This window comes from Ambystoma mexicanum, chromosome 9, assembly GCF_040938575.1.
Source record: "Ambystoma mexicanum isolate Mex_15411 chromosome 9, UKY_AmexF1_1, whole genome shotgun sequence".
Classification (NCBI taxonomy): domain Eukaryota; kingdom Metazoa; phylum Chordata; class Amphibia; order Caudata; family Ambystomatidae; genus Ambystoma; species Ambystoma mexicanum.
This window is the reverse complement of record NC_090931.1, coordinates 247,375,359-247,402,089: the sequence shown is the minus strand read 5'-3', so window position 1 is coordinate 247,402,089 and position 26,731 is coordinate 247,375,359. Positions and strand designations below refer to the sequence as shown.

The 26,731-nt window shown below is 45.4% G+C and overlaps 1 protein-coding gene across 2 annotated transcripts in view; it reads left to right on the top strand.

The window, feature by feature from the left end:
- The window catches only part of LOC138487918 (zinc finger protein 391-like), a 104,338-nt gene extending 78,809 nt beyond the window's left edge, over nt 1-25,529 (top strand). Inside the window, exon 10 of one of the 2 annotated variants that reach the window (XM_069614543.1) lies at nt 24,334-25,529. In XM_069614543.1, coding sequence (XP_069470644.1) covers nt 24,334-25,055 — 722 coding nt within the window. In that variant the 3' untranslated portion in view covers nt 25,056-25,529. The remainder of the gene's footprint in view (nt 1-24,333) is intronic. The other variant, XM_069614544.1, reaches the window with a different exon arrangement.
- The last annotated feature ends 1,202 nt before the right edge of the window (nt 25,530-26,731 follow it).

Sequence of the window (26,731 nt, the reverse complement as noted above, 5' to 3'; positions counted from 1 at the left end):
CGATGTTGTGATGGAAAGGTGTATATCACTAAGAAAGGACAATCTCTACTAGGATGGAGAGAACAGAAGAATTTGGGAATTAGACTTGATCCCAACCATCCAGACCAAGTCCTACAAGTTTTCGAAGAACCCGTGAGTCATGGAAAATATATGTCAGAGTATAAGAAAGTGTTTGATGAGTCTTTGGGAAGAATAAAAGGGTTTCAACACCAGATAATTTTGAAGAAGGATAGCGTACCTGTAGTGGCTAAGCTCAGACCTGTGCCGTTTGCTTTACGAGGCAGTGTAAAAAGAGAATTACAAAAGTTGTTGGCGTCAGGTGTAATTGAGAGAGCTGGGGGAGTAGAGTGGGTGGTGTCCAGTCAACTGGTCGACTGCAATTTGGTCGACTGCAATTTGGTCGACGCAATTTGGTCGAATGCCAAATGGTCGAATTTTTTTTTTTTTATATATATATGTGTTTTGTGGGTTTTCGTGTGGGGAAAAAAAATAAAAAAGAAAAAAAAGGGGGTTGGGGGGGGGACCCCCCCAAAAAAAAAAAAAAAATGGGTAAAAAAAAAAAAAAAAAAAAATTCGACCATTTGGCATTCGACCAAATGGTGTCGACCAAATTGTCTGTCGACCAAATGTTTTCGACCATTTGACTGGTAACCGAGTGGGTTTCCCCAGTTGTAATAGTGAAGAAGAGTTCAGGGGATTTGAGGCTGTGCGTTGATATGCGTGAGCTAAACAAATGTGTGTTGGTGGACAGGCATCCCCTGCCCAACATGGGAGAGTTATTGACCAGGGTGGGCGGGGGAAAGTATTTTTCTAAACTGGATATGGCATCAGCATATCATCAAGTGGAGTTGGAGGAGGCCTGTAGGAAAGTCACTGCATTTATTACACATGAAGGTGTGTTCCAATTTAGAAGGATGCCATTTGGATTGGCATCCGCCTCTTCAGTTTTCCAGAAGATCATGGATCGTTTGTTGAGAGGGATGAAGGGTGTTTTTTGTTTTCAGGATGATGTATTGGTGAGTGGAGAGACTTTAGAAGAACATGACAAAAATCTGTGCAAGGTGTTGAAGATGTTTGAGGAGAGGGGTATCACGGTGAAAGGGGAGAAATGTAAGTTTGCTGTGACAAGAGTGGAATATCTGGGTCATGAAGTGTCGGGAGATGGGATAAGACCCAAAGAAGATATGGCGAATTCTATAAGAAAGATAGAAACGCCTAGAAATAAAAGTGTGCTTCGTACATTTCTAGGGATGACAGAATTCTACCAGAAATTTGTTACGAACTATGCTGATAAGGTTCAAGAACTAAGGAAAATTTTCAGAAAGGGTGCTGACTTCGTGTGGAATAATCGATGTGAGAAAGAGTTCAATAGCATCAAAGAAGATATAGATATGGCTCGTCCGTTAGGATGTTTTGACACTAGGAAGTCTACCATTATTACTGTTGACGCCAGTGAGGGTGGTTTGGGAGCTGTTTTGTCTCAGAAACAAGTTGATGGTTCTGAAAACATTATAGCTCATGCGTCAAGAGGTCTCAGAGGAGCAGAGATGAGATATTCGGTCATTGAGAAAGAGGCTTTAGCTTGTTTCTGGGCTATTGAACGTTTCAAGAGTTTTGTGTGGGGAGGGGAATTTACAATTCGCACTGATCACAAGCCTCTAAAAGCAATATTTGAGAATAAGGGCCTTGACAAAGTTTCGCGCTGGGTGGCAGGTTGGGTCACCAGGATGCAGACGCACTGTTTTAAAATAGAAGTCATCCCGGGAAAGGGAAATATTCTAGCGGACAGCCTGTCCAGAATAAGAGTTGCAAACTCTGAAATGTGAAGAGTGAGGATTTAGAATTAGTATTTGTTAATACTGATGGCATAGTCTCCAAACCAGAGTGGTTGGAGGGTATGAAAGAAGATCATGGGATCAACAGAGTAATTCCATATGTTGACTCTGGATCATGGCCAAATAAGCAGTCATTGGAGGAAGATACAAAACCATATTGGGAAGTGAAGGATGAGTTATCTGTAAATGAGGATATTTTGTTCAGGTGGGGTAGGGCTGTTGTCCCCATTGGATTGAGGAAGAAGGTTATAGAATTAGCACACAGCGGTCATATTGGAGTTACTAAGACAAAGGGTGTTTTGAGAGAAGACTATTGGTGGCCAGGATTTGACAAAGAAATAGAGGCAGTGCTAGCAAATTGCCAGTTTTGTATCAGGAGTGGTAAGGGCATTGTAGCCAGGAAACAGCCATTGGTGGATGTTGGTCTACCCTCCAGGATATGGAGCGATATTGCTATGGACATTCTGGGTCCTGTAGAATTAGGCTATGGTCGCGGAAAATATGTTATGTTGGTGGTGGATTTGTTTTCCAGGTGGACAGACTTTAAAATGTCAGAGACATCACGGGAGAGAGCATGATAAGGGTTTTACAAGAAATGTTTGCCAATGAAGGTTTACCAGAAACTGTTTTGACAGACAATGGTCCCCAATTTACAGGAGAAGGTTTCACCAATTATTTGAGGAGATGTGGAGTTGGACACAAGAGAACTTTGTTATATCATCCTGAATCAAATGGTGTTGTTGAGAGGATGAATAGATGTGTAATGGAGAGTGTGAGGATGGGAGAGGAATGTGGTTTGGACAAGTTAGCCATGATACAAAACAGGATGTGGGCTCTTAGAATGGCGCCACATGCTGTTACCGGATTATGCCCGTTTGAGCTTATGAGGGGCAGGAAGCCATTTTCTATAACGTGCCCACCTTGGCTTGGTAGGAGTAGGGAGTCTGACCTGGTGGTAGATCAGGTGAGGAAGTATCTGGTAAAAAAAAAATCAGAATGGGTCATGCGTGAAAATATAAGAAGAGGAAAGAAAGAAAGAATTGCGTGTGGAGTGTGGAGATTGGGTCAGGATAAGGAAAGGGTTTATCAAAAAGAAAGGGGATTCCCTTTATTCGGACCCGGTCAGAGTGGTGGCAGTCATGAAGGGTGCAGTACGTGTGTCCGGTGGGCAGGTGTAGACAAGAGCAGGATAGCTACCGTGAAGAGGGGTCATGTGTGAAAGGAGAGCGCTTTTGTATAACAGACACCTGGGAAAAGAAATGTTTAATGCAGTTATTTGAGTGAGTTAAAGAATTCTAAAAAAAAAAAAAAAAAATGAAATGAAGGGAGATGTGTTGTGATGATGTTTCTCTTTGGGAGCAGAGAGAGCTAGTGTTGATGACATAGGCAGGGCAGGGTGCCTCTATGATGTCATTGGAACGTTCATGTGCATGTGTTATTTACGTTCTAAAGTTGTCAGTTGATGGTGGTTTTGATGGGGAAGGATCCCGTATGTTCGGGGGTCTTTCTTGCTTTCATTTATCTTAAATAAATGTGAAATCTACTTACCAGCGTTTGTGTGATGCTTCACAACAATGAGGAAGCCATTGTATTACTGAGCAGGGTTGACCTTGCTGTTCACATTCGCTCTCTGATTGGGTCCTGTTGGGGATATGCACATCACGCAATGATCAATGTTACCTTAACCAACAAGGGAAGTTCACTATTGCAACAAAGTACCTGAGTATAATAAACCAATTATATTACAGTGTTATTTGATGATTGCATATTAAGTCATGTCATAGGAGTTTGCATTAAGATAAGTGTGACCAATACAGTGTTGAACAATAGGGATGTTCAGATTTTTGTACAGATGGTAGCCAATGCGGAATGTGGGATTATGTTGTAACTGATATTCTTAGTTTATGTTAATTTGTGGTTTTATGCTATAAACATGTAACCTGAAATAGACAAGCAGAGTTCTAGTTTCGGTTTTCAGTTCTATGGGACTGACGGAAACTCCCAGCCATATTTGCATGTAATAAACTTAATTTTTCTTGCAAACGGTGCACTGCTTATTTGACCCCCTTGGAGTTGTTCTTTATGGATTGGATTTTAGGTCTTTACCTACAAGTACGAGGGGATTCAAATAATTAATAAAATGTTTTGCAAAGTCAGTAGCTTTAATTTATGACTGATGTTTTACTGCACCGAAGCAGTAAAGCTCAACCTTTACTCTCTGTCCTAGAGAAATCGCTGATTCACAGTGACATGAATGTAGACCTCTAAAACCTTTGCATAACCATTCGTATGAAACTACTTATTCTACACATCTATTGTGGCCATCTGGGCACAGGGGTTCCGATTGTACTTTGGTGTGTATGTATTTAAAGAACCAGGGCAAATAATTCCATATGTCACCAGAGGATGGTTAGAAGCCATACCGGTGTGCAGGAACACTTTAGTGCTGTTTAAACAGCGCAGTGTTCGTGTAGAGAACCGGTAGTCCAAATACAGGGGCTTGTTTTATTCAGGTAGCTAATATTCCTCTTTGCTGGGGAAAAGGATGGTTTTTAAGGCATTCAGAAGTAAGCTAAGTAAAGTAAAGTGGTCTTGTATCGCACCCTTCTGCCATTGTTGTTGACCTTGTGTACATTGTTATTAAACAAAAGAGGGAGGGTTTAGCAGGATAGTGGGAGAAGCAAATGCAAAACCTGTGGTTTTTCCTGCGTGTAGACTTTGCGTACCCAGGACCTTTGTGCTGGTATACTCCTATGGACTTGAAGTAAGCCCTTGGGGGTGTGTTCTGAGATATGAAACACGCTTTGTATAATATTAGCCTCGAATGTGGGGAGTGAAATGGTATTAAAGGGCAGAGCGTTGTCAGAGCTTCATAATTTATTTATTTTTACATTTGTATATACATACAGCCCAAGGGCATCGCAGCGCTGTTACTTGTGGCTAGCTTAGTTACAGAAGAACGTATGCATGTGAGTCATAAATACATGTCATTACAGATGAGTACAATCATAAAATACATACATTATGACATTTCTGAACATGTGGTGATGGATCACCCATTGGTTGGTATTGGTCGGTTTTGGTCAGAGCTTTATGTAAAGAGCAGTGTTTTCACCGCTTTGCGGAATGCTGATTTAAGGTTCATATGTATTGTATTGTAAAGATATTTATAAAGTGCAACAAAGACCGGTTGGCATCTAGACGCTAATGGGACCAGGGAGAAGAGGAAGGCGGCCACCTCTAAAACAACATGTTTACAGAAGCTAGATAGAGCGTGGAGGCTCCTAATATAATAGGGAAGAGCATTCCACAATGACGGGCCAGAACAGAGAAGGATATGGTATCGGCTAGGTCTGTGGCAGCCATCTGTCGTGCATGTGCATGTGTGGTGTATGGTTGTAAGAGATTATAGCAGCACGTCTGTTAGTTGAGGGGAGTAGACAAACCAGAGTTATAAATAGTGGGGGCAGAGGGATACACGTCGGATGCACTGAGGTAGTATGAAACAGCTTGGGAGGTGCATGAGGTGATTTTTCAGATGTTTACTGTGATAATCGTTTACTTTTGTTTCAGTCATTTTATGTCAGACCTAAGTGTGTCTGTTTCGTGATTGGTCACTGTGAGAAACCTAGAGGTGTCTAATTTGCTAGTCCCCAGGGATCTGTCATCCAGGTGGCTAGGACACGGCCATCGCTATTGGATCTAGTTTCTGGCGGTAGACCAGTGCAGGAGGATCACCTGGATGGGGGGGGTTCTTGGGGAGTGGAAGTGGGACACCGACGGGTGAGACGCAGTATTCCCCTTCTTCTAACACCTTTTCCCCATCCTACCACGTAGGATACTCAGAAACCCCCTGCCCTTTCCCTACACAAACACTTTCTCATGACACGAAAGACAACGGACTAACACCAGAGCCGTTTAGCTGACATGTCCCAACACAAGGGTCAGACAAAGTCAGGCAATTGACCAGAATCTCACACACCTGACAGCCTTTTTCCTACCCCACATGGATAAAAGGCGCAGCATGAGAGCACACTACGAGCAATGCAGACCATACAACAAGACAGCTATCCCAGGGCAGCAGTTCAAGAGGAGGAGACAGGTGGTGAGAACTTAAGGGGCGACAAGGAGGGAAACAACCCTGCCCTTTTCGAACCGGACCCACAAAGCCTCCGTGAATGGAATCATAAGACAGTGAACAATATCCAGCATGTGTGGCAGCAGATGTCAACGGTACACAGAGCCCTCCTACACTGATAACCAGGACCGGGAGAGACACTTGCTACCGTGGTACCGTCCTTGACTCCAAAGACAAGAAAAGCCAATCGGTTCATCACAGCCGGTGAGTTGAAAGGAAAACCGATAAGAAACTGAACTGTGTTGAACAACAGACGTGAATGGCAAATTAAGGGAAAATCAAAGAACTGTTAACACCTCAGGGGAAAACCAGCTGCTGAGTGGTCCGGCACCACGTGGCTGCTCACTCGAGAGACTCTGGTTGGTTCCCCTATTGTTGAAACTACTGATACCAGAAGGCCTGAGGAGATCCGCAAGGAAAAGGTCAAAGTGGTCATACAGGGGTCTAGTAAAACCCCCTCTACAGTCGAAAGTCTTTGACCAACAAGCAATTGGAAAATGAAGGGAAGCGAATCCCACATAGTGCGAAAGTAGAAGGAACTGTGAGGCCGGCAAACGTGAACCTGACGGAGGGATGCTGCAGAACGGGGTGAAGCATGATGCCCCAATGAACATTGTGTTGACAAAGAGTGAACCTGACAGAGGGATGTCCACAGTGGATTCAAGACTTGTGAATGCAACAAGTGAAATTGTATAGGAAAAGCCATAGTGAACCCGACAGAGGGAGTCTAACATTCAAGTAAGGTCTGAGCTCGGAAGAGGGGAATACCAGGGTGACGCCATCACCCAAAGACTTGTGAACGAAATATATGAAGTCTTGTGAATAAAAGCCATAGTGAACTTGACGGAGGGATGTCCACAGTGGATTGTCTAAAAGGACATTAAAACTTGTGAATGAAACTGTGATGATGGAAATGCATTGGAGGGACAGGGCCTCCCTGTCCTTGTCCTGTAGTCCTTTTTCATTTGTGTTCTGTATTGTTTTTTGCCCAGAGGTCCATGTGGGACTCCTGGCAGTGGAGGTCTTCCTGTTTTTAGTTTGGAGTACAGACCCATGCGATACCGTTATGGAACACCTGGGTGGGGGTGCAACCCTGTGCCCCTAGTGTATGTTTTTGGGCACCTGTGTGTGGCCCACAGAGCAGGGTATGGGCTGGTGGCAGCTCCATGCTGAATTTGTCAGGTGCCCTCAGTATCCTCCATTTTGGGATACCCAGGCCCTGCCATTGGAATCAGTTGATTCCTGATAGGAAACAAGATGGCCCCTGTGGCCTCTTGCTTTCTATTGCCTGTTACCTTGTTTTCCCAAAGTCCTGGGAAGCCCTGACTCTGTCTCTTCCCCCTGACTGTCTGTTGGGTGGAAGTTCCAAATATGGTGTTGTTGTGAAGTCCAGGCCAGTCTGGCTGGAGCATTCCCAGTGACTGTATGTTGAGGGTACACCCTGTGGGTGGGACTTGGGTGAATAGAGTGTGTGACCAGTATGCACTTCTTGTTGTGGATGTCTAATTTCTGGTGTTTGACACAATGATTGAGACAGCCATGCCCGAAACTGGTATGAATGCAGTGTGTAGTGATGAATGGCTGGGTAATTATCCCAATAAACATTCCTTTTTGCGAGTGTCTGAGAGGGAGGAGTATGGCCTGAATGCACGGTATGCCTGATTGGCTGACTGACTGCTGAATGCTCTTCTGTGTGATTGATTGCCTGAGTGTGACCCAGCAGAATGAATGGGAGATCAACTGGTATATCTGGGGGCCTCTCACTGCTAGAATTCGTTCAGAAGCTGAAGTTGAAACTGACGCTTAATCTCGAAGCCGAGTCTGAAGAAGAAGGTTGACTGCTGTCTCCCTTCGCCATAAGCCGTCGAGACTGATCCAAGAAAGGACCCGGTTAGGCGCCCTCTTCCTGTGCTCCGAGGGACATAGAGCACTCCTAACATTTGCACCCTGGAAGTCAGACCCCCGACAGGCTGCCGACCGGAGACACGGACCGCCCAGGAGAACAAAGATAAGCACGGGACATTCAGTCCACCGTCATCGACCAGGGTTTGCAGGTTTGCTGTAACTGCTGGAGGCCCGTCGAAGCCGTGTTGCCCAGAAGCAGGGACCGCTTGACGCCGTGCTATCGACGACCGGAGCTGCCACGCTCCTTTGCCTAAGACTTTTTAATTCACGGACGCTCTCGTCTGCACTGCCACCCGCCTTATCCTGCCGGAAAAGGCCAGGCCGTCGTCGCGCCGAGGAGCATCCGCCGGTGGGTTTCCTGCCACCCAAAGACTGTAGAGACGCCGGACGACTCGACGCCCTTGCTGGGCCACAGTTCTTCACAGACTCTTTGCGGTCCTGAACTATCGACATCGAGGTGCCCCACACGCTCTCCCTTGCAGGACGTCTTCGCTCTGTCGTCAACGAGCACCACTGGGACCGAAGCTGCCGCCCTCGACGCCGAGTTCACTTTCTTCGAGGGATCTCGACGATCCGTGGCTCCTGCTTTAAAGGGAGCCACTCTAGAAGGATCTGTCAACGACTCGTCGTCGAACTCTGCTATTCCAGGTATATTGGGATGGTAGAAAAGTTGTAGAAGGAAATAAGACTTATAGAGCAATTTATGGACTGGGCTTGCAGTGTATCTTTATTTTACAGATTGCCCAGGTGGGGGGATCTCCACACAGAACTGTGTCTAGGTAACAGGGCCAGTATTCTGCCAATTGTTCTAACCAATTGCTTTCCTCCTATATCTATTGTTGGTTACCTTTATTAAGTGATTTGTGTGACATTTAACCAGAGTACAGTTAATGCACTTGAATGAAATCTGATAATAATTGTGGTACCACTTAGAACTGTATATATTTGCCATTGTAGATTAACTGAGCACAAAGTGAGTTATTGTGATTGTGTATATAACCTTGAACCTTAATTATATAAAGACTGTGTTTTAACTAATACAGTGTGTGGACATTCCTTTGTGGGGGCTTGGGGACTACACTGTACTTAAGAACCAGCCTGCATCACCTCCTGAGAAGCTAGGCCTTGATTGCTCGTCCAATGCTACCGTAATAGAGAATCTTGGCTGAGGTCCTCTGTGCCTCTTCTCTACCATATAGAGAGCAGAAGTACAGACCCCCCCTCCAGTCTTTACAGCAACAGGTGAAATTGTTTAGGAAAAGCCATAGTGAACCGACAGAGGGAGCTAACATTCGAGAAGGGTCTGAGCCCAGAAGAGGGGAATCCCGAGGTGAAGGACATCACCCAAAGTCTTGTGAACGGAATAGATGAAATCTTGTAAATAAAAGCTGTAGTGAATCCGACGGAGGGAGGCTAACATTCGAGAAGGGCCTGAGCCCGGAAGAGGTGGACCCATGGGTGAAAAGTCATCACCCAACATACATACAGAAAGGAACTTTTTGTTTGGTTATTTTCAACACATCAGGTCCTCGAAGGCAAAAGACTTTTCTTTTCAAAGAGTCTTAACCACCGAAGATCCTGATACCTGAGAATGGAACTGTAGTCTCGTGCTTGGAAAGCTCGAGGGTGTGCTGTGCTCAGGAGTCCCGCCTTGTCCGGTGCTCTAAACGTGGGGAAGGGAGACCCCCAGGTACCACATCCTGACTTATCATTTTGTGAACACTTCTTTCTTTCTTATGAACCCAATCCCACACTCTTTTTGCATTTAGTTGTAAGGATTGGCAAAAGGTTTTTTGGCTAAGTTGCTGTAGTTCCCTTGTCCTGTGTATCCGTTTTTCTTATGCTTTTTTTTGATGTTTTTGTCTTTGTGAGCGCCCTGAGGCTTTCGGGTTAGCTGTGCTACATAAAAATAATATAGATAGATAATATAGGACCTTTTATTTGACAAGACGCCACTAGGACTGCCTTATTATTATTTGATGGTCGTAGCTTGCTCCCATCTTAGATTTAGGTTTAGATTAGGTGTTTTTCCAACCTACCTATACAGTTTAATAAACACCATTGAACTGTGATCACTTTCTCCTGTCTTTACTGTTGCCACTCTGGGTTCCTTACATCAATCAGTGGAATGCAGGCTGGTTACTGATTGTTTTTATGGTTTCCAGGGCGGCTTCCGTGGGTATAAGTTGAAGCAGGTTGCTGTATAGTTGATGGGTTTCTGGTGATGGTCTAATGAAGAGTTAAGCTGGAGTTTAGTTGAAAAGCCATTTTTGTAACCGTTTTATGAAGGTTAATTTGTCGTCTGTATGCAGAAGTTTGGGTAGGTAGTTCCAGAGTTTGATTGCTGGACGATGACCATGGATTGTTATGCCATTTCTGTTTGAAGTTTGGTACTGTTACCAGGGCATTCCCTTTTTTTGCTGAATTATCATTTCACCAAATTACATTTCAACACATTTTATACCACTTTTTTAGAGGAAAACGATTGGTGGTGGGTTTTGGTTAGGTATATGGAAAGGGGGCGAGGTGAAGTGAGAGTGCCAGGGATTTTCCCCCTCGCTTGTTGCAAAAACGGTAAACAAATTCAGCAAATTGTAATTCAACCCTTTTGAACAAGTGTCATATATCTGGTACCTTGGCGCTGTTGTTCAATCACAGTGCTCTCGATATGATATGATATATATTTTTTTGTATTCCCAAGTATTTCAGCTTTGAGTGTTCAGTTTTAAGCCCGAGTGGGGAGTACCTGATTTCATTTGCCTCCATCGCTCCCCGTAAGGGAAACAGAATGGATTTGGTTCTGTTCACCTTGAACCCGGAGAGTCGGCCATATTCTTCTAGTAGATAGAGAGCCTGAGGAATGGACATCGTCGGATTAGTCATATGTAAGAGTATATCATCGGCGCAAAGGCCCACCTTATATTCCACCTCTCCCAGTCGAATTCCCTCTACCTGGGGGTCGGCCCTCATTGTTTGTGCCAGGGGTTCGAGGAAGAGTGCGAAAATAATTGTGGAGCGGGGGCATCCCTGCCGAGTGCCGCGTCCTAGTTCAAACCATGTGGAGTATTCTCCGAAAACAAATATGGATGCTTTGGGGAATGTGTACACCGCCTGTATTCCCTTTCTGAACCTCGGGCCAATCTCCACCTTACACAGGACTGCTCTCAGGAATTCCCACTCCACCCTATCAACGGCCTTCTCTGCATCAATTGAAAGGAGGACGAGTTCATTGGACATGTTCTGGGATGCATGAATAAGGTGGAGGGTTTTATGCATTGTGTCTGCTCCTTGTCTTCCCAGTATGAATCGAACCTGGCCGGGGTGTATGAGTTGTGGCACTAGTGTCTCTAGTCTACCGGCCAGAACCCTTGTGTATATTTTCGTGTCTAGTTTGAGTAGGGAGATAGGGCGGTACGATCCACAGTTTTTGGGTCTCTTCCATCTTTGGGAATTACCGTAATCAGGGCACAGGTGAAGAGTCTGGGGCTTTCCCTGTTTCTAGTATTTCATTAAAGCGGTCTGTCAAGAATGGTGTTAGTTGTGCACTAAAGGATTTATAGAATCCGGCCGTGTAACCATCTTCTCCCAGAGACTTGCCCAGTGTTAGCCTCTTTATTGCATCCTGAACTTCTTGCTCAGATATAGGGGACTCTAACAGGTCTGAGTCCAGGCCTGATATCTTGGGCATATTAATAGAAGACAGGTAAGTCTCGGTTCCAGGTTGGTCAAGGTTTGTTTCTGAGGTGTATAGGGTCTTGTAGAAGGAGGCGAAGCATTCAGGGATGGTAGGGGTGGTATCAGCTGCAGCGGCGTTATCCTCGATTATTTCTAATACTTTCTGCTCTGCTCTTTGTTCCCCAAGTCTTGAGGCTAGTAGTGCATCAGCCTTGTCTCCTTTTTCATAACATTTCTGTTTCAGCTGTCGAAGCTTGCACACTACCTGCTCGTGTTCCAATAGTCTCAGTTCCTCTCTTTTTCTTTTTGCTTCATTAATTTTATTGGGATCGTTCACCTCATCTTTCATACTTTCTCGCTCCAACTGACAGATTTCGGTTCTGAGTCTGTGTTCAATAATCTTTCTCTCCCTCTTCTTGCATCACCCTTCTTTTATTAAAATACCTCTCCAGGTGGCTTTCCCTGCTTCCCAGACAACCTGTTTAGATACCTCGCCAGTATTATTTAGTTTGAGATATTCGTTAATCTCAGTCTCCATTGCCGTCCTGAAAACAGTATCCTCCCAGAGACTTTCGTTACATCGCCATTTTCCTCCCACCACTGGTAGATTCTCCCACTGAATGTCTGCTATCACCATGTCGTGGTCTGACCACGTAACTGGGACTATTTCTGAATGCGTTGTGATGTCGGAGAGATCTTTGGACAGATATATATAGTCGATTCGGGTGAATGTGTTGTGTGGGTTAGAGTAGAAGGTGTAGCCTTGTGTCATGATGCCTACCCCCGGGGAACCAGACAAAGTCCAGCAACCCCGGAAGCAGGCATCAAGTTATTTTGAACAAGCCCCAAAACCCCTGCTAGGGGCTGTTTGGGTGCGGTCCTGGCGCCTAGGCTCATAGAGTAGAACTTACCTGATGCAGACCATGCTGCAAGCTTACCTGATGCAGACCATGCTGCAGAGCTCCAATCCAAATGAGGCTTGGAAGGGACTATTTTACCTAGGGACTATTTTTTACTCAGGTGGGGCTGGGGAGGAATACTTACCTGGCACTACTTTGGAGGCTATTTAAACCACGCCCGAAGAGCAGCTCACGCTTCGCGTTATTCTGCATCCAGCAGCGTAATGCTCACCGTGTCTGCAAGCCTGCATCCAGTCTTCTGCCACGCCCGCCTCGAGTCTGCAGCTCCTAGAAAAAGGGAGGAACAGAAGGAGAAAAGGTTAGAATAAGAGCAAAACCTTCGATCCTTACCTGAATTCCGGATCCACCGCGCCTTCGAGCTGGAAGAAAGAAGCATTTTACGCGTGCCGCCTCGCCAGCTGCAGCGCCGCGCCGTGCTGAACTCACCGGCCTTCGCAGCATCCTCACGATCCACTGCATCCTTCTGCACGTTCCTGCCGCACTCTGGCACCTAAGGGGAACACAAGAACAGCAAAGGTGAGCCAAGGGAATAAACAGAGGCAATAGTAACTACCCCCACAGACTTACCTGATTACCACCGGGGGTACTATTCCTCTTCCCGGGTCGGCGCAGTCTCCATTGCATTCTCGCCGTACTCCAGCCCCTAAGGGGAACAAAAGGACAACAAGGTTAGACAAACGGACAAACAAGGGGAACTCGTCTCACCGCAAAAGACTCACCTAATTTTTCCGCCGGAGGCATTATTCCCCGAACCTCATATTTTCTCTCCACACCCGAATAAGGGAACAAGCAACCGGTCACATTCTGGTCTTATTTTATTGAACTGTGTAGGATAAGCCAAATCCTTACCTGAACTTCGTCAGCTACCACAAGGAACTCTTCGCTGGGGTCAAGCTGCAAACTGCAAAGAATCAGACAAGAGTGAAAGTCAGACATGTGAACTCTTACAAACTACTTACTTTTCGTAGTCAATATTGTTCTGGAACTCACCAATTCCTTCAAGCCGGTGAAGCAACTGGTTATCAACGCGCCCCTGCGCTCAATGCAGGATGGAGAGCTCATCTTTTCAAACCATCAGGTGAGACTATAAGAGGGGACATCAAAGGTGATCTGTGGGGAGAACAGCGGGGGTGGGGGGATTTACGCCCAACTCCACGGGTGGTTAATTCCCTTTCTCCATTTGCAGAAGAATATTCCTAAGGGCCAAGCAAACGAAGCTAGGTGGGCCAGTCCAGTCCGTCATCTCGGCCCTACGCGTCACATTGGTGGAGACTGCAGCTGTCCAGTTCAGATTGACGCCTCTGTGGGAGCCAGGTGAGCGTAACACCTTGTTCATTTGGGTGCATGTCTATCCACGCATCTCTCATTCCGTATGTGTCCATCATCCCCATAAATTCCATGCGGTCACCCCTAGTTTTGCCTCTTGCATCGGGATTACCAGGTTTCCGTTCTTTAATTGGGCCTGCCCATTGATTGAAGTCCCCGCCTAGAATGATATGGCCTGAAGCCTCTAGCATGATTGTAGGGATCGTTTTTGCCAAAAATCTAGCCTGTCCAGTGTTGGGGGGAATAGAGTGTGGCAATCGTGACCTTCACCTTGGCAATGCTTCCCATCACCAATAGGGCCCGCCCTTCTACATCGAACAAGGTCTTGGTTACCTCAAATTTCCATACCTTTTCTGATAAGGATCCCCACTCCTCCTTTCCTCAGTGGTCCAGATCCCCAGAACTCCATCCCCACACGTTTCCCCAGGATTTGCCGTTCTTCCCCCTTATTTTGTCTCCTGTAGCAAGAGAACATCCATCTTAGCCCTACGTAATTCTCTGGATACCAGTGATCTCTTAGTTGGTGAGTTGAGCCCTTTTACATTGAGTCTCCCTACCCTTAGGGAATCTCTTCCCCTTACATCAGTAGTCAGTGCCATTGGATATTCTTGTGGGAAAGTTGCTTACCTTCCGCGACCAGTATTTTATTTGCCCATTAATGTCGACCGTTTTGGACCATTAAAGGTGTCGCTTCAACCCCATCCCTTGTCTACTCACTCCCCCCTTCCTTCACCCAGTTGGTGGCGTCCGATCGAGCCCAGTTGGTATCACCGGTCTTGCATCGAACCACCTGTGGAGGTCGTTACTTCACGCCCCTTGACCTGATGTGATATCTCAATTGAGCCCCCTTTGCCCCCCCGCCCCAGGTTTACATGCCATGGCCGTACTGTAGTTCCAAAAGTTGTCACATTACATCTTACCGCATTCAAGGATATTCACTGTTCCCCCTCCGGGTAGACATTGCCTCTCCGGTACTATCTCAAGCCTTTCACCCGCTTCCTTCTAGGGTCCTGGATGCGCCATCCTCGGTCTTCCTGTCTCAGCTCTTCTCGATTGTCTTCTTCTTCCCTGATTAGCTCAGAGATGCATGCCTTCATTTCTTTTTCGTATCTCACTCATATCTTGTTTCCTTCATATTCAAAGGAAAGGGAGAAGGGTTAGCCCCATCTGTATCGAACTCTCTTTTCCTTCATACATTTTGTGAGTGGCCCACACATACGCCTGAGGGCAAATGTCAATGAGGATAGGTCTTGCTATATTGATATTTGGGCACCTTCTAGAGTGATTGCCTCGCTGCCTCTAGCTTTCTCGAGAACTTGTCTTGGAAGCGATGAAATCAGACGAGGTTTGATCTTGGTCCACCCGGGGGAACCCCAGCTCTGTGGATCCGTTCTGTTTTGGGTTTGTCTATTAGATCGTCCGCAACTAAGAGCTTAATGACGTTGTTAAGCGTTTTCCTAAAATCGCTTTCAGTTTCTCCTTCTCACTCCGGAATCCCGAAAATCCGCAGATTTTTTAATCTTTCCCGGTTTTCCAAGTCATCCATCTTGAGCTTGAAGTCCTCTTCTCGTTGCTCCAAATCAGTTATCCTCTGCTCGAGCTGTGCTTCAAGGGTGTCTATGGACGCTTGCTTGTTCTCTACTCCGTCAAGCCTTTCTTCCATGTTGTCTAGTCTTTCTGTGATCTTGTCTATTTTACCTGCTTTGTTGGCCCCCATGTTCTTAATTTCACCCAACAGGGCTGCAATGTCCCCTTTCGTGGCTGCCGAGTCATTTCGTGTGGTATCCATCGCTGCCATGTCAGAGTTGCCAGATCAAGTAGATGTGGGGATGTAGGCAAATGAGGCTAATTTTTGTTTCACACTCATGTAACCCTGGGGAGATGCGTTGGCAGTGCGTAGTAATCACAGTGGGGGCGAGTTGGTCCAAACGTTTGGTGGAGGTCTTGGGAGTATATCAGCGAGTCTCCCTGAACACCGAGAGGTGGAGTACTTCACTTTGTCCCTTTCAGAGGCTCATTAGTGTTGCTGTTAATGGGAGTTCTGTTGTGTGTATAAGTGCACTACGACAAGGGAGGTTCAGTAATGTCTCCTCAGTGTGTGGTTTAGTGTCCAGTTTTCCCACACTGCCCTTTCTCTTTTAACTGTATGTATGGTGTGAGATGTCAGACGGTGGGTTGTGTTGTTTCATATGTATAGGAGGGTGGCTTCAGAATGGTTCCAGAAGTAGACTGCGTTGTTGGGGCTGTCGCCAGATGTACCCCTATTGTATCCGCACCAGGAATGTGGTTGACTTCAGTTTGTTTTCCTCTTAGGAGAGGGAAAGGGTTGGTGGTGCTTTTAGTCTCTGAGGTGTGCCCCTTTCCCTATTCCGTCCATAGGATTGCACCGGATGGGGGTCGCTGTGCCTGCTTCTCCTACTCTAAGGGGGTATGTAGCTCATTGAGCCACAGTGGTTGGGTTTTGCCAGGGTCAGATGGAGTTCTAGGGGATAGTGGTGTCAGGGCTCACAGGTGTTCTCTCCCTTTGTGCTGTTCGAGTGAGGGCAGCCCTTATGTAATGCAATGTCATTTGCTTCTGCAAGTATCTTGTGGGGCGCAATCCTTGTTCCAAAATATTGTGCTGTGGACTCTTACTTGCCACCTATTCCGCTCCCTGCCCCCTTGGGTGGCGTTGCATGGTTAGTCAAGGCTTATGATATCTTGTGCGGCTGCAAAAGGTCTATGGTTTCCTTTGCCGGTGCAGCACTCCAATAGATGGTGCAGGAGCATTTGGGCCCTTCAGGGTCGTTTCGTATGGGGCTCAGCGGAGCTGCAGGAGTTTGGGGCGAGGAGGTCTCATTGTGTAGGCCCACCGAACTGAATTTATTGAGCTGGGAGTCTCCCAGTCTACCAGGAAGCATAGTAGGGGGGAAATGTAATAGGTTTCGTTCCGTGTGTGATCTTATCTACACATGCTGGAACAGGTTCAACGTTTCGTGGCCGGGCAGCTCTCTTGTCTAAAAAACCAAGTTAATTTAGGAATACAATCCAGAGAGGAAGCCTGGGGGAAAGGTCCAGGTCAGCTGCATTCAGAGTGGGATGAGGACCCTTGATTGTACGTGCAACTATGTACTGTTCTCTAGTGTCAGCCTGTACTGTCTTTAGTCCCAGCAACATATTGGAGGCGTGCTGAGGGTGAAGCACGCGTGCTTTCACATGCGCCGGTTCCACAAGCAGCTAGATCAGAGCGGGTGCATACAATATCCCTCATGCAACAGGCACCCCAGCGGTTTCCGCTCTGATCTCTCAAGCCTATAGGTACGCCCAATCCCAACTTCAAACGGGCGCTCTGCGGTCAGGGAACTCACAATGCGGCGGTGTCCAGGGCAGTGACAGAGCGACTCACCGGCTCGTATCGCAGACCTTTGTTAGTCCGCGAGATTCAAGGGAAAGCCCCCGACATCTCCCCAGATCATCGTCTCGCCGTCGATTTACTCCTTTAAAGGGACCCGTGCTTGGGAGCAACAGCAGTCCCAACGAGTCTGCTGTCCCTGCAGACCACTCTCTAGGCTATTCAGACGCAACTCCAGGGGCCAGCTCCTCAGCAATCTCTCCCCATCAACTCCAGGCGCAGGCAGGGGAGGGGAGGGGGGTTCTCCTCGTCGTTTAACACCTGCTATTCTTTTCCGATTTCGATTGGGATTTCGCAAATCTGGGGGGGAGTCACCTTCCCCCGCAACAAAATTTGAATTTTCAAGGTAGGTGGGGGGGGCACAAGCGGGGGCTCAAGCTACTTGTGGGGCCACGGTTAACAGAGCTCACGCAGGAGAAGAGCTCATCCTTGAGCCCCCAGGTTAGCCAGTCCCGATATGATATTTATAACGCGCCTGTTTCTAGGCACGGCAAGACAAGGAGGGGGAAACAAAGGAAGAACAGTACGATCTTACTAGGCCTTGTGTCATTCAGATCGCGCTAGTGCAGGGAAGATGGAAGGGGAGAAGTGCCAGACGGAAGGGAAGTGCAATTAACTCACAAGTGCAGCCAGCAGGTGGCTTGTTAGTGCAGACAGAAGGGACTGTACGGTTGCAGACACAGACCATTAAGTGTTGGGTAGCCCGATGGGTGAGGGTGTGAGAATGTTATGTGATGGATTCTAAGCCCTTGCCAAAATAGGAGCAGTGAGCTATGCATAGTTGTATGCATTCCTTTTTTTCTGATTGGTAGCCAGGGAAGTGTGTGAAGTGCTAGGGTCGGGTGTTTGTATCTCTTCTTGCTGCCACATTTTGAACTCTTAGTACACTGTTGAGTAGATATTCTGAGATCCTGTGGTAAAGGCTGTCGGTGTGTTTAGTCTTGATAGTACCAGTGAAATAAGTGCTGTGACCATGTGTGTGAAAGTCAGCAAGGGCATGATGCATGGTAAGGTAGGGAGTTGGAAAATATAACTACTTAGAATGGCTTTAATCTGTGGTACTAGTGTGAGGTTGTGGTCCATTGTGACTCCAAATTCTTTACAGGAGAAGTAGGAAGTGGCCAGGGGGCTTTATGGCCAGCCAGGGAGTGCTCTGGTATTTAGTGGTATCACACTGTAGATTAGGAGTTCTGTTTGGATGAGTTGTGCTTAAGTCTATTGCAGGTTATCCAAGAGTCCACATGTGCAAGGCATGTGTTGAGGTTGGGTGTGTCTGCTGTTGGGTCGTTAGTGAGTATGTAAATCATTTCCATGTCACCTATGTAGTTGAATCATGTGATGCCTCTGTTACTGATGAGACCCAAGTAAGGGGTTATGTTATGTTGAAAAGGGGAGGCTGGAGTCTTGGGTACTCTGCATGCCAGTTTCTGAACTTGTTATCTGAAAGGGGCCATGAGTTTTGTTTCTGTTCTCTTGATTGAGAAGGGGGTGATCCAGCATACAGCACTTCCCTTCACCCCAAATACCTCTGGTATTTTTTAGCATGATCCTATGACAGATGTCTTTGAATGTGACAGAGATGTCCAGCATAATGTGTGCACTTGTTGAGTCATTGTTTGCATTGTAGTTTAGCACGTACCAAATTAAACAAGTTGATGATTCCGCCCCTCTCATTGACCTTAATCATTGATTGTAATTCATGGGGGAGGTTTTTGATCTTGATGTACCCTTGAAGCTATTAGTAGCCGAATTTCTCAAGGATTTTACCAATGAATGTGAATGATGTGTTGTAAATTGGGTAGTAAACTGGGTCATTTGGGTCGGCCATGGGTGTTTTAAGGAGACGTTTGACAAATGCTGTTTTGAAGGCAAGTGGGACAGTCCTTTGCTCAAAAGGTATCGGAAAACAGGTGCTACTCCAGCTTTCTTGGTTATTGTCTTGTAGATGTTGGAGCGCCTCCTGGGTTGCTAGAATTGACCATAATTGAGTACAGTTAATGAAGGGGCAGAAAGCACTCAATGATGGCTTTGTTAATCTGTGTTGCTTCCCTGTTTGAATAGGACACAGCTGGTCCTTTGCTGTCCAGGGGGTCTTGGATGTTTTGCTGAAGTGTGAGGTGATCGAATTACAGAGAACTTGCAGATGTATTAGCATTGTGTTACAGGCTTCTAGGTTCTTGGATTCATGGATCATTTTGAAGACTTCCTTCTGACTGTATTGTGCTTTTCCGATAAGATGTGAGTAATGAGCTTCTTTTGCTTTGATGGTTTCTGCTCTGTAGTACTGCAATTGCAGATAAAATGGGTAGTTTGACTGTTGCAAAGCTGTTTTTTTGCTAGATTTTCTTCTCAATCTTCCGTTTCTCTTTTTTGATGTGATTTAGGTTGGGAGTAAACTATTTGGAGACACGTTTCTTTTGAGAAACTTTGCATAGCTTTTTAGTGCTGTCAATCACAGTGTTTATCCAGTTGTGGATGCTGTTGAGTTTGCCATCCTGGGTTCTGGTTTCAGTTTCAGATACAATCTGGGGTTTGGATGCTTGAAGTGATGTGAGAAACCTGACGGTGTCCTCACATTCACTACCCTCGGATCCTTTGTCCAGGAAAGGGCCATTGCTTTTGGATCCCGACCCAGGGGTGGACAAGCGAGGGAGGATCACCTGGGTTGGGGGTCCTTGGGAAGTGAGAAGAGTATGCCTGAGAGTGAAACACAGTATCCCCCTTTCCTGATAGTGGCTTACCTTACCCTCCCTCAGCCTTTGTAGGATATTGTCACCCATATCCTACCTTTCCCTTTGAAATCAAACCAAGTACTGAGAAGAGGAAGACAACCCCTAGAGTAATGCAGAATCCACATAGAAAACACCACTTTAGTACTGGGACGAAGAAGAGGGGTCCTGAAGACTACAGAGCTGCAGTTCAGGCATGTCCCAAGAATTGGTGTCATTGGAGTTAGGCAAGTCAGGCAGATAAAGCCAAGGACTCGCACCTAAAACCCCTTAACAGGGCCTAGGTGTATAAAAGGTGGAGTGTACAACAGAGGGAAATAGTGGTGGTTCAGCAGAAAGGAGAGCAGCAGAGCCAGAGAGCAGCAGCAGGAAGGCCATGACCACCTGCAAGAAGCCCGAGGAAAACGGGCCGCTAGGATGCTGAAAGACTGCATGCTGTGACAAGGTGCTATTGTGTGGCGAGGGAGCTGTGTCTCCAGGAAGGCGACAGAGGAGTCGTGGAAGGTTGCTGCCCCTTCGTTGTGACCGTGGAATGCTTGTTCCCCTGCACCGATGTTCTGGTCCAGGGGTGTCTGAGAGGCAGGCGTGAGACCCTGACCTCAGTTGCAGGAGATCGTCTCAAGGTGAAAAGAAAGCAACGAACGCTGAGACCAGTGAGTTTCAGAGTCTGATATACACTCAGTGCACATGTGAGGGGGACTGTTACAGTGCAGTGGAGTGGTCGCGTGCAGGCGGCAAGTATTGAACGCCTCTGATAAAAAGAACAGAATGAATTGAATATAAAGAGGTTTTGCTGTAACAAGGTATCAGAGTGGTCACGGCTGAACGATCTGTGTTCAAATGTCTCTGAATTACCAAAGACATTAGAAAGGTATGAAGAATTAAGAATACCATGGAGAATTAAATAAAAGAAGTGAATGAGAGCCCGAGGGGAGCCAAAGAAATGCGAGTAAAATGCTGATCAGGCAAACTTAACAAGTAAAAGGGAAAGCTGGCAAAATAAAAGCATACCAAGAGTGATATAAAAAGGAAACCAAAGAAGGGTTAAAGAGGCTAACCCTGTAACTTGGGAACTTATGAGTAACAGTGAGATCACCAAGCTGGCAAGAAGCTGGACAAGGGTAATTGGTGGCATTCCCTGTGGTGGGTGGGCTGTGCAGCCTATTAACCGCAATGCGACCAGGAAACCCGGACAACATTAAAGAGAATTGTGAAAGGAAGACAACCTGAATTTCGTATTGAGAATCAAGGATGAAGCTTGGGGAAGGGGACCCCTGAGCTTCTAAGAGAACATTGTTGTATACCATAGTGCTTGAAGTTGGGGGAAGGGAACCCCTGAGCTTCTTTTGGAACATTGTGTTTGTGACTTCAAGAAGGGACGTTCTGACAAGAACTGGATCATGAACTTTTGAAAGGGGGCTAGGAATTGCTCCAGACTTTCTGCCTCATCACAAGTTTGGCGGTAACCCTTAAATGCAGCGGTAACGCTATTACCGCCACATTTAAGGGTCCGCCAAATCATGGGCTTGGCGGATTTACCCCAGCTCTGAGCTGGGGGCAAATCCTCAGTGGTTTTGCTGATTTTCGGCACTATTACACATTCCCCATTGGGCCCAATGGGGAATGGGAAATTCCGAATGGGCCCAATGGGGAATGGGGACTTACCGTACCGCCAAACCCGTGATCCGGTTCTAATAGCGCCGGGGGTTCGGCGGTAGGGCGAATAGCCCCGGCGGCACCCAACTCGTGATGTGGCCCTTTATGTTGAACACTATTTTGAGTTAGAACATCCTTACACTACTTTTATATATTAGACATGAGGGCAAGTATAGGTTTTGACACAGACAGACTTTGTTTTGGGATTTACAGACATTGGGCCTCATTACAACCATGGTGGATGGCGAATTTACCGCCCCATTCCAAGGTTGGCGGGGCGGTAAATCCCCATTCACCATTGCCCCTTCCCCATTCCCATTTTTGCCCCATAGGGCTCAATGGGGATGGGGAAGGCGCTAATTACGGTACCGTAATTTACGGTGCCGTAATTAGCACCAAGGTCGCTTAGCGCCTTGGACTTTAACGCCTGCAAAAAGCAGCCGTTAAAGTGTGAATCTGGCGTTAAGGGTTTAACGGCGCCGCAGCCTTTTACGGCGCCGTTAACCCCTTAACGCCAGGGTTGTAATGAGGCCCATAGACTTTTCCTTAGTTTTATTAGGTAGGGCAATCGCCACCATAGTTATAGAGCAAGTTAGGCGTTACACCCATCCTGGCAATCTTAATAAAGATTTTTGCAACTGATACGTCTGTTGTCTGTGTCATCTCTTGATACCATGCTTTTCTCAAAGTGTTTCCAGGAGCATTTCCATTTGATTCTTCTTCCGAGGACTTGTTAACATTGGTGATTGTTTTTTTTGTGAGTGCTGGCCTTTTGGAGAAGATGGGAAACAGGATAGAAAGGTGGTCCCCCAAAGTAAGGAGAGGAAACAGTGAGTAAAATGTTCGATACAGAAAATGTGACCGAAGATTTCCCTGGATTCATGGGTATGATCTTTAACCAATTGGTTGACATGAAGCATGCTTAGGCTGCTAGCGAGAGACCCTCTAGGTGCAATGTCCTCCTTTTCAAGCCAGATCTTCAAACCTCCAAGTATGGTGAGGTGTTTGAGTTTTATAGCCTTGATGCCCCCGGGCTATGTGCACTTAACAAATGTCAAACAAATAAATATAGAGCGGTTAGTGACCACGTAAGCCAAGTTGTCTCTGAAGGAAGAGCGTAGGAAGGTGGTCTGTATATTAGAATGAATGTTAGTGTAGATATGTAAGAATTGCGAGATTAACAGTCAGAGGTATTGTGGAAGATTGGAGTTGCACCTTTGATGGTATCTCTGTGAACAAGTGCGATATCCCGTCCTTTGCTGGCTATGGAGATGAGGGAGGGCCATGACCTGTTTTGACACGTAGGAATGTCCCAGAGTTTGGGGACTTGCATGAACGTGAAGCATCTGATCTTTCTTCCTTTGAGGTTTGTATTACATGTTGATATAAGGCAGATATCTGCAGAATGGAGCTGTGCTTTAGGCGTCATAGTGAGTGTTCTCATTGTGGATCTATATGCAGCGATACCAGCTAGGTGTGTGAAGGTCACGTGTACAATCTTGAATTGCATCCAGTATTTTTACACCACCAATGAAGTCTTTGAGGGACATGGACATGTATTTTCGCGCTAGTTGCCAGCATGATGGAAGGGTTATAAAAAGTATATAGATGGTATAGTTGATCATCTAGAAAGCCATTGTATGAGCATTCGTTTTTTCCGTTTTATTTTTGATGGATAGCTCTTTGACATTTATGATTGTTGACTGCCTCAGGCTCATGGCTTCCCTACAAAGTGCGAATCCTCTGCACTATGAAGTGACTTGCATATTGCAGTCTTGGGATCTAGCTTTTGTGCCCCTACGTCCGTCTTGGTTGTTTCCCACGTAAGCATTGTAAATTTGGTTTCTGAAAATCATAACCACATTTCAGTTTTATAAAAAGCTAAATGTGCTGGGCCTGCTTTAATCAATCCCTCCCTTATCCATCTGGTGAATTCACAGCATCAATCTTACTGCTGGTGAATTCACTGCCACATACTACTTCATGTAGACTTGTGCTGCTATCAATAAGACACATGTGCACTTATGGCAGATAAATCATGGCTGCAGATGACAAATCTGGGATTTGCCTCTAGGATCTAGGATTTTCATATGATATGATAGGTTATTTATTATAAAATATGGAGTTTGCTGGGAGTAGAGAGTCGTCCCCGTCATCAAAACATGGTAAGATTTATAACACAGGATACCAATTACACACCTCATTACAGGTCGGGCGGTCCGGAATTAACAGTGGCGGTAAACACGCCGCCACTGTTAATTCCGGACCGCCCGATCCCGAGTCCTGCAGGCGGGAGGCGATGTTCCCTCCAGGTCTGACCTGGCGGGTTTAACACTGCCCGTCTGCAGGCGGACGTGGAAACACCAGCACCATCACGGGATGGTGCCGGTGTTTCCACTTCCTCATTCCCATTAAGTCCTATGGGACTCAATGGAATGGGGATTTACCGAACACCAGGGTTGCAATGCTCTGGTATTTCCGGGAGTCACGGAGGCGGAATGGTAATACGAGTCCGGCAGTAACCAGGCAGTTTTACCGCTGCGGTTACCGCCGGACTCGTAATGAGGCCCACTGTTTTCAAGCATGGAAACGTTTTCAAATACATTTGCGAGATAGCGTATAATGTTTGACCTTTATGCTTCACAGGAGCCATTACTTTAATTTACATTAGTACTGTATATGAATTGAACATCTATTAATGTGTGTGTTCATATGTAGTGTAGAAGACTAACTCTGGACTTTCATTTTAATCCAACAGGTAATGGAGTCGTTCATGAACAACATCATGAAACATATTCTAACAACTGTACCAAAGGATCACAACCTTTCATTACATCATCACTAAATGAAAGTGGAAAAATGTCACAGGGCTCCAAAATTCTACCAAATTCTAGAAGTCAGCTGTGGCCACAGAATAACCCAGAAATTGAAGTAAACAAAAGTGCACTTTGTGAAAGTAATTTTGTTTATCCAACACATGGAAGTGTGCATCAGGACCCCACCAAAACAGGAATATCGCTTGCATATAGTGAATGTCCAAGGAATCTGAATAATGCAGTTCCAAGTACATACCATCAAACGACACAGCAAATTAAGAGACCATACACTTGTCCTGAATACGAGAAAACCAGTGGTCACAGTGGAGCGTTTGCAAGACTTAAGAGAGTACATACAGACACAAGAACACAAGAGAGACCATACACATGTACTGATTGTGAGAAGAGCTTCAGTGTTAAGTGTGACCTTAGTCGGCACTGGAGAACACATACAGGGGAAAAACCATATAGTTGCAGCGTGTGTAAAAAAAGCTTCAGTCAAAAGGGTGATCTTAATCGACACCAACGAACACACCTTGGAGAAAAACCATATGCATGTACCTACTGTCAGAAACGATTCAGCCGGAAGGATATTCTCAACGAACACAGAAGAATACACACTGGAGACAGAAAGGTTCCAGAGAAAAAAATACAGAAGTTATAGCAGACGAACAGCCTACAGGACTGGAAACTGAACGGATTTCACACCTAATGAATGAAAGGAACTCATGTCCTACTTTTAAGTTAAGATTAACATTAACCTAATGTGCCCCAGTTGGATGCATTTCTTCAGGAAATGTAATCCAATATGGAGAGAATTAGGCTTATATAAATGTGACTTTATTGTTGGTAAGCAGGAATAAACATACTAGTGTACCTAATGGTAGCAGGCTGCCATGTTGTGACACAGTACTTGTAAGGATACTCCCTTTAGTAGAAAATTGTTGCTTTCAGAAATGAATACTGCTCTAATATATGAGAAGGTTTCTGGATTTACTATCAATAGGATTACCGAAAAAGCCCAAACGAATGTCTTCATTACTCTCAGACCTGTCTTTCATGTGAACAATGATGTAAATGAACTTGGTCCTACAAATGTGAACGAAAGCAAAGAAATATTAAACCACCACTAAAAACATGATGACAGAAAAGTCATGCCAATTATTTGCTTTTATACTGCACATATTTCTTATAGCAGTCAATATTTAATAAACTTCCAATTTTGCTGATATGTGAAATCTGGCACTGGAATGCAGGTTTTGTGGTTTAAAAGGTTATATCTCCTCCTACAATAACTTGACACAATAGTACATTGCTTGAACAAACCAACTCAATACCAGCCCTCCCACCCAGATAGGTTTCTCATTTGTTCAGGAGAAATGCCTGATATTACGCTCCCAGTGGGCAGGATACAACATATCTTTTACGTATTTGTGTTGTCTTTTGGAGTAGCAAGGTTGTTCCCTCAACAAACAATGGTTGTTTATCATTTGCTTGACTTTTCTGTCACGTTACCAAGACACCACTTAGCCAATGGTGTGGGCTCCATATATGGTCATTATTATTATTTATGGAGCAACACTGTAGTCCATTAAATCACACTATGCACAAGTGAAGCTTTGAGTATAGTGCACACTTGAGTGAAACTTTCTCAGACCAATCCTTTTTGTTTCAGCTAACAGAAATAAAACAGTGTATTAAAGACATTTTTCCAAGATCACATACGTTGGTCATGCGTTGAAACCAGGATTTAGGTCCATATTTTCTTGTTCAAAAGTAAACAATTTTGCTGTAAACATGTTTTCCTCCTGCCTCATATTTAGTGATACAATAATGTTCAATACATTTTGTGTAGGCACCTTTCAAGTGTTAATCTACAAGTCTGTTCAATAAATCTGTTTTGCAAAGCACTAAACACGATAAACCAATCTGCCAAAATATTATTCATTTTATGGAATAATTTTTGGCAAAACAAATATCAGCCACACTAAAATGATGAGTGAGCACATTCATGAATTTATAGATGCAAAGGGCAATTAATTACATTAAGTGGATTAAAATGTATGTGTTATGTTGTACACTGTTCAATGTAAATGTGCTTTATAGAAAAAACACGGTGGGTAGCTATTAGAGAATTTGGAAAACATGATAAAGTAAACCATACTTCCAAATATCCAGGAAGTGAAAAGGTATAACATTAGAAAAACTATGAGACTATTTAATCAAACACTTTGCTTTCAGATTTCATGGCAAGCAGACTTGTTCACATTGATGTATTCCATCATTTCACTGACAGCTTCATTCTATTGCAGGAGGGTTCCTCTCTGGGGATAGAGAGGC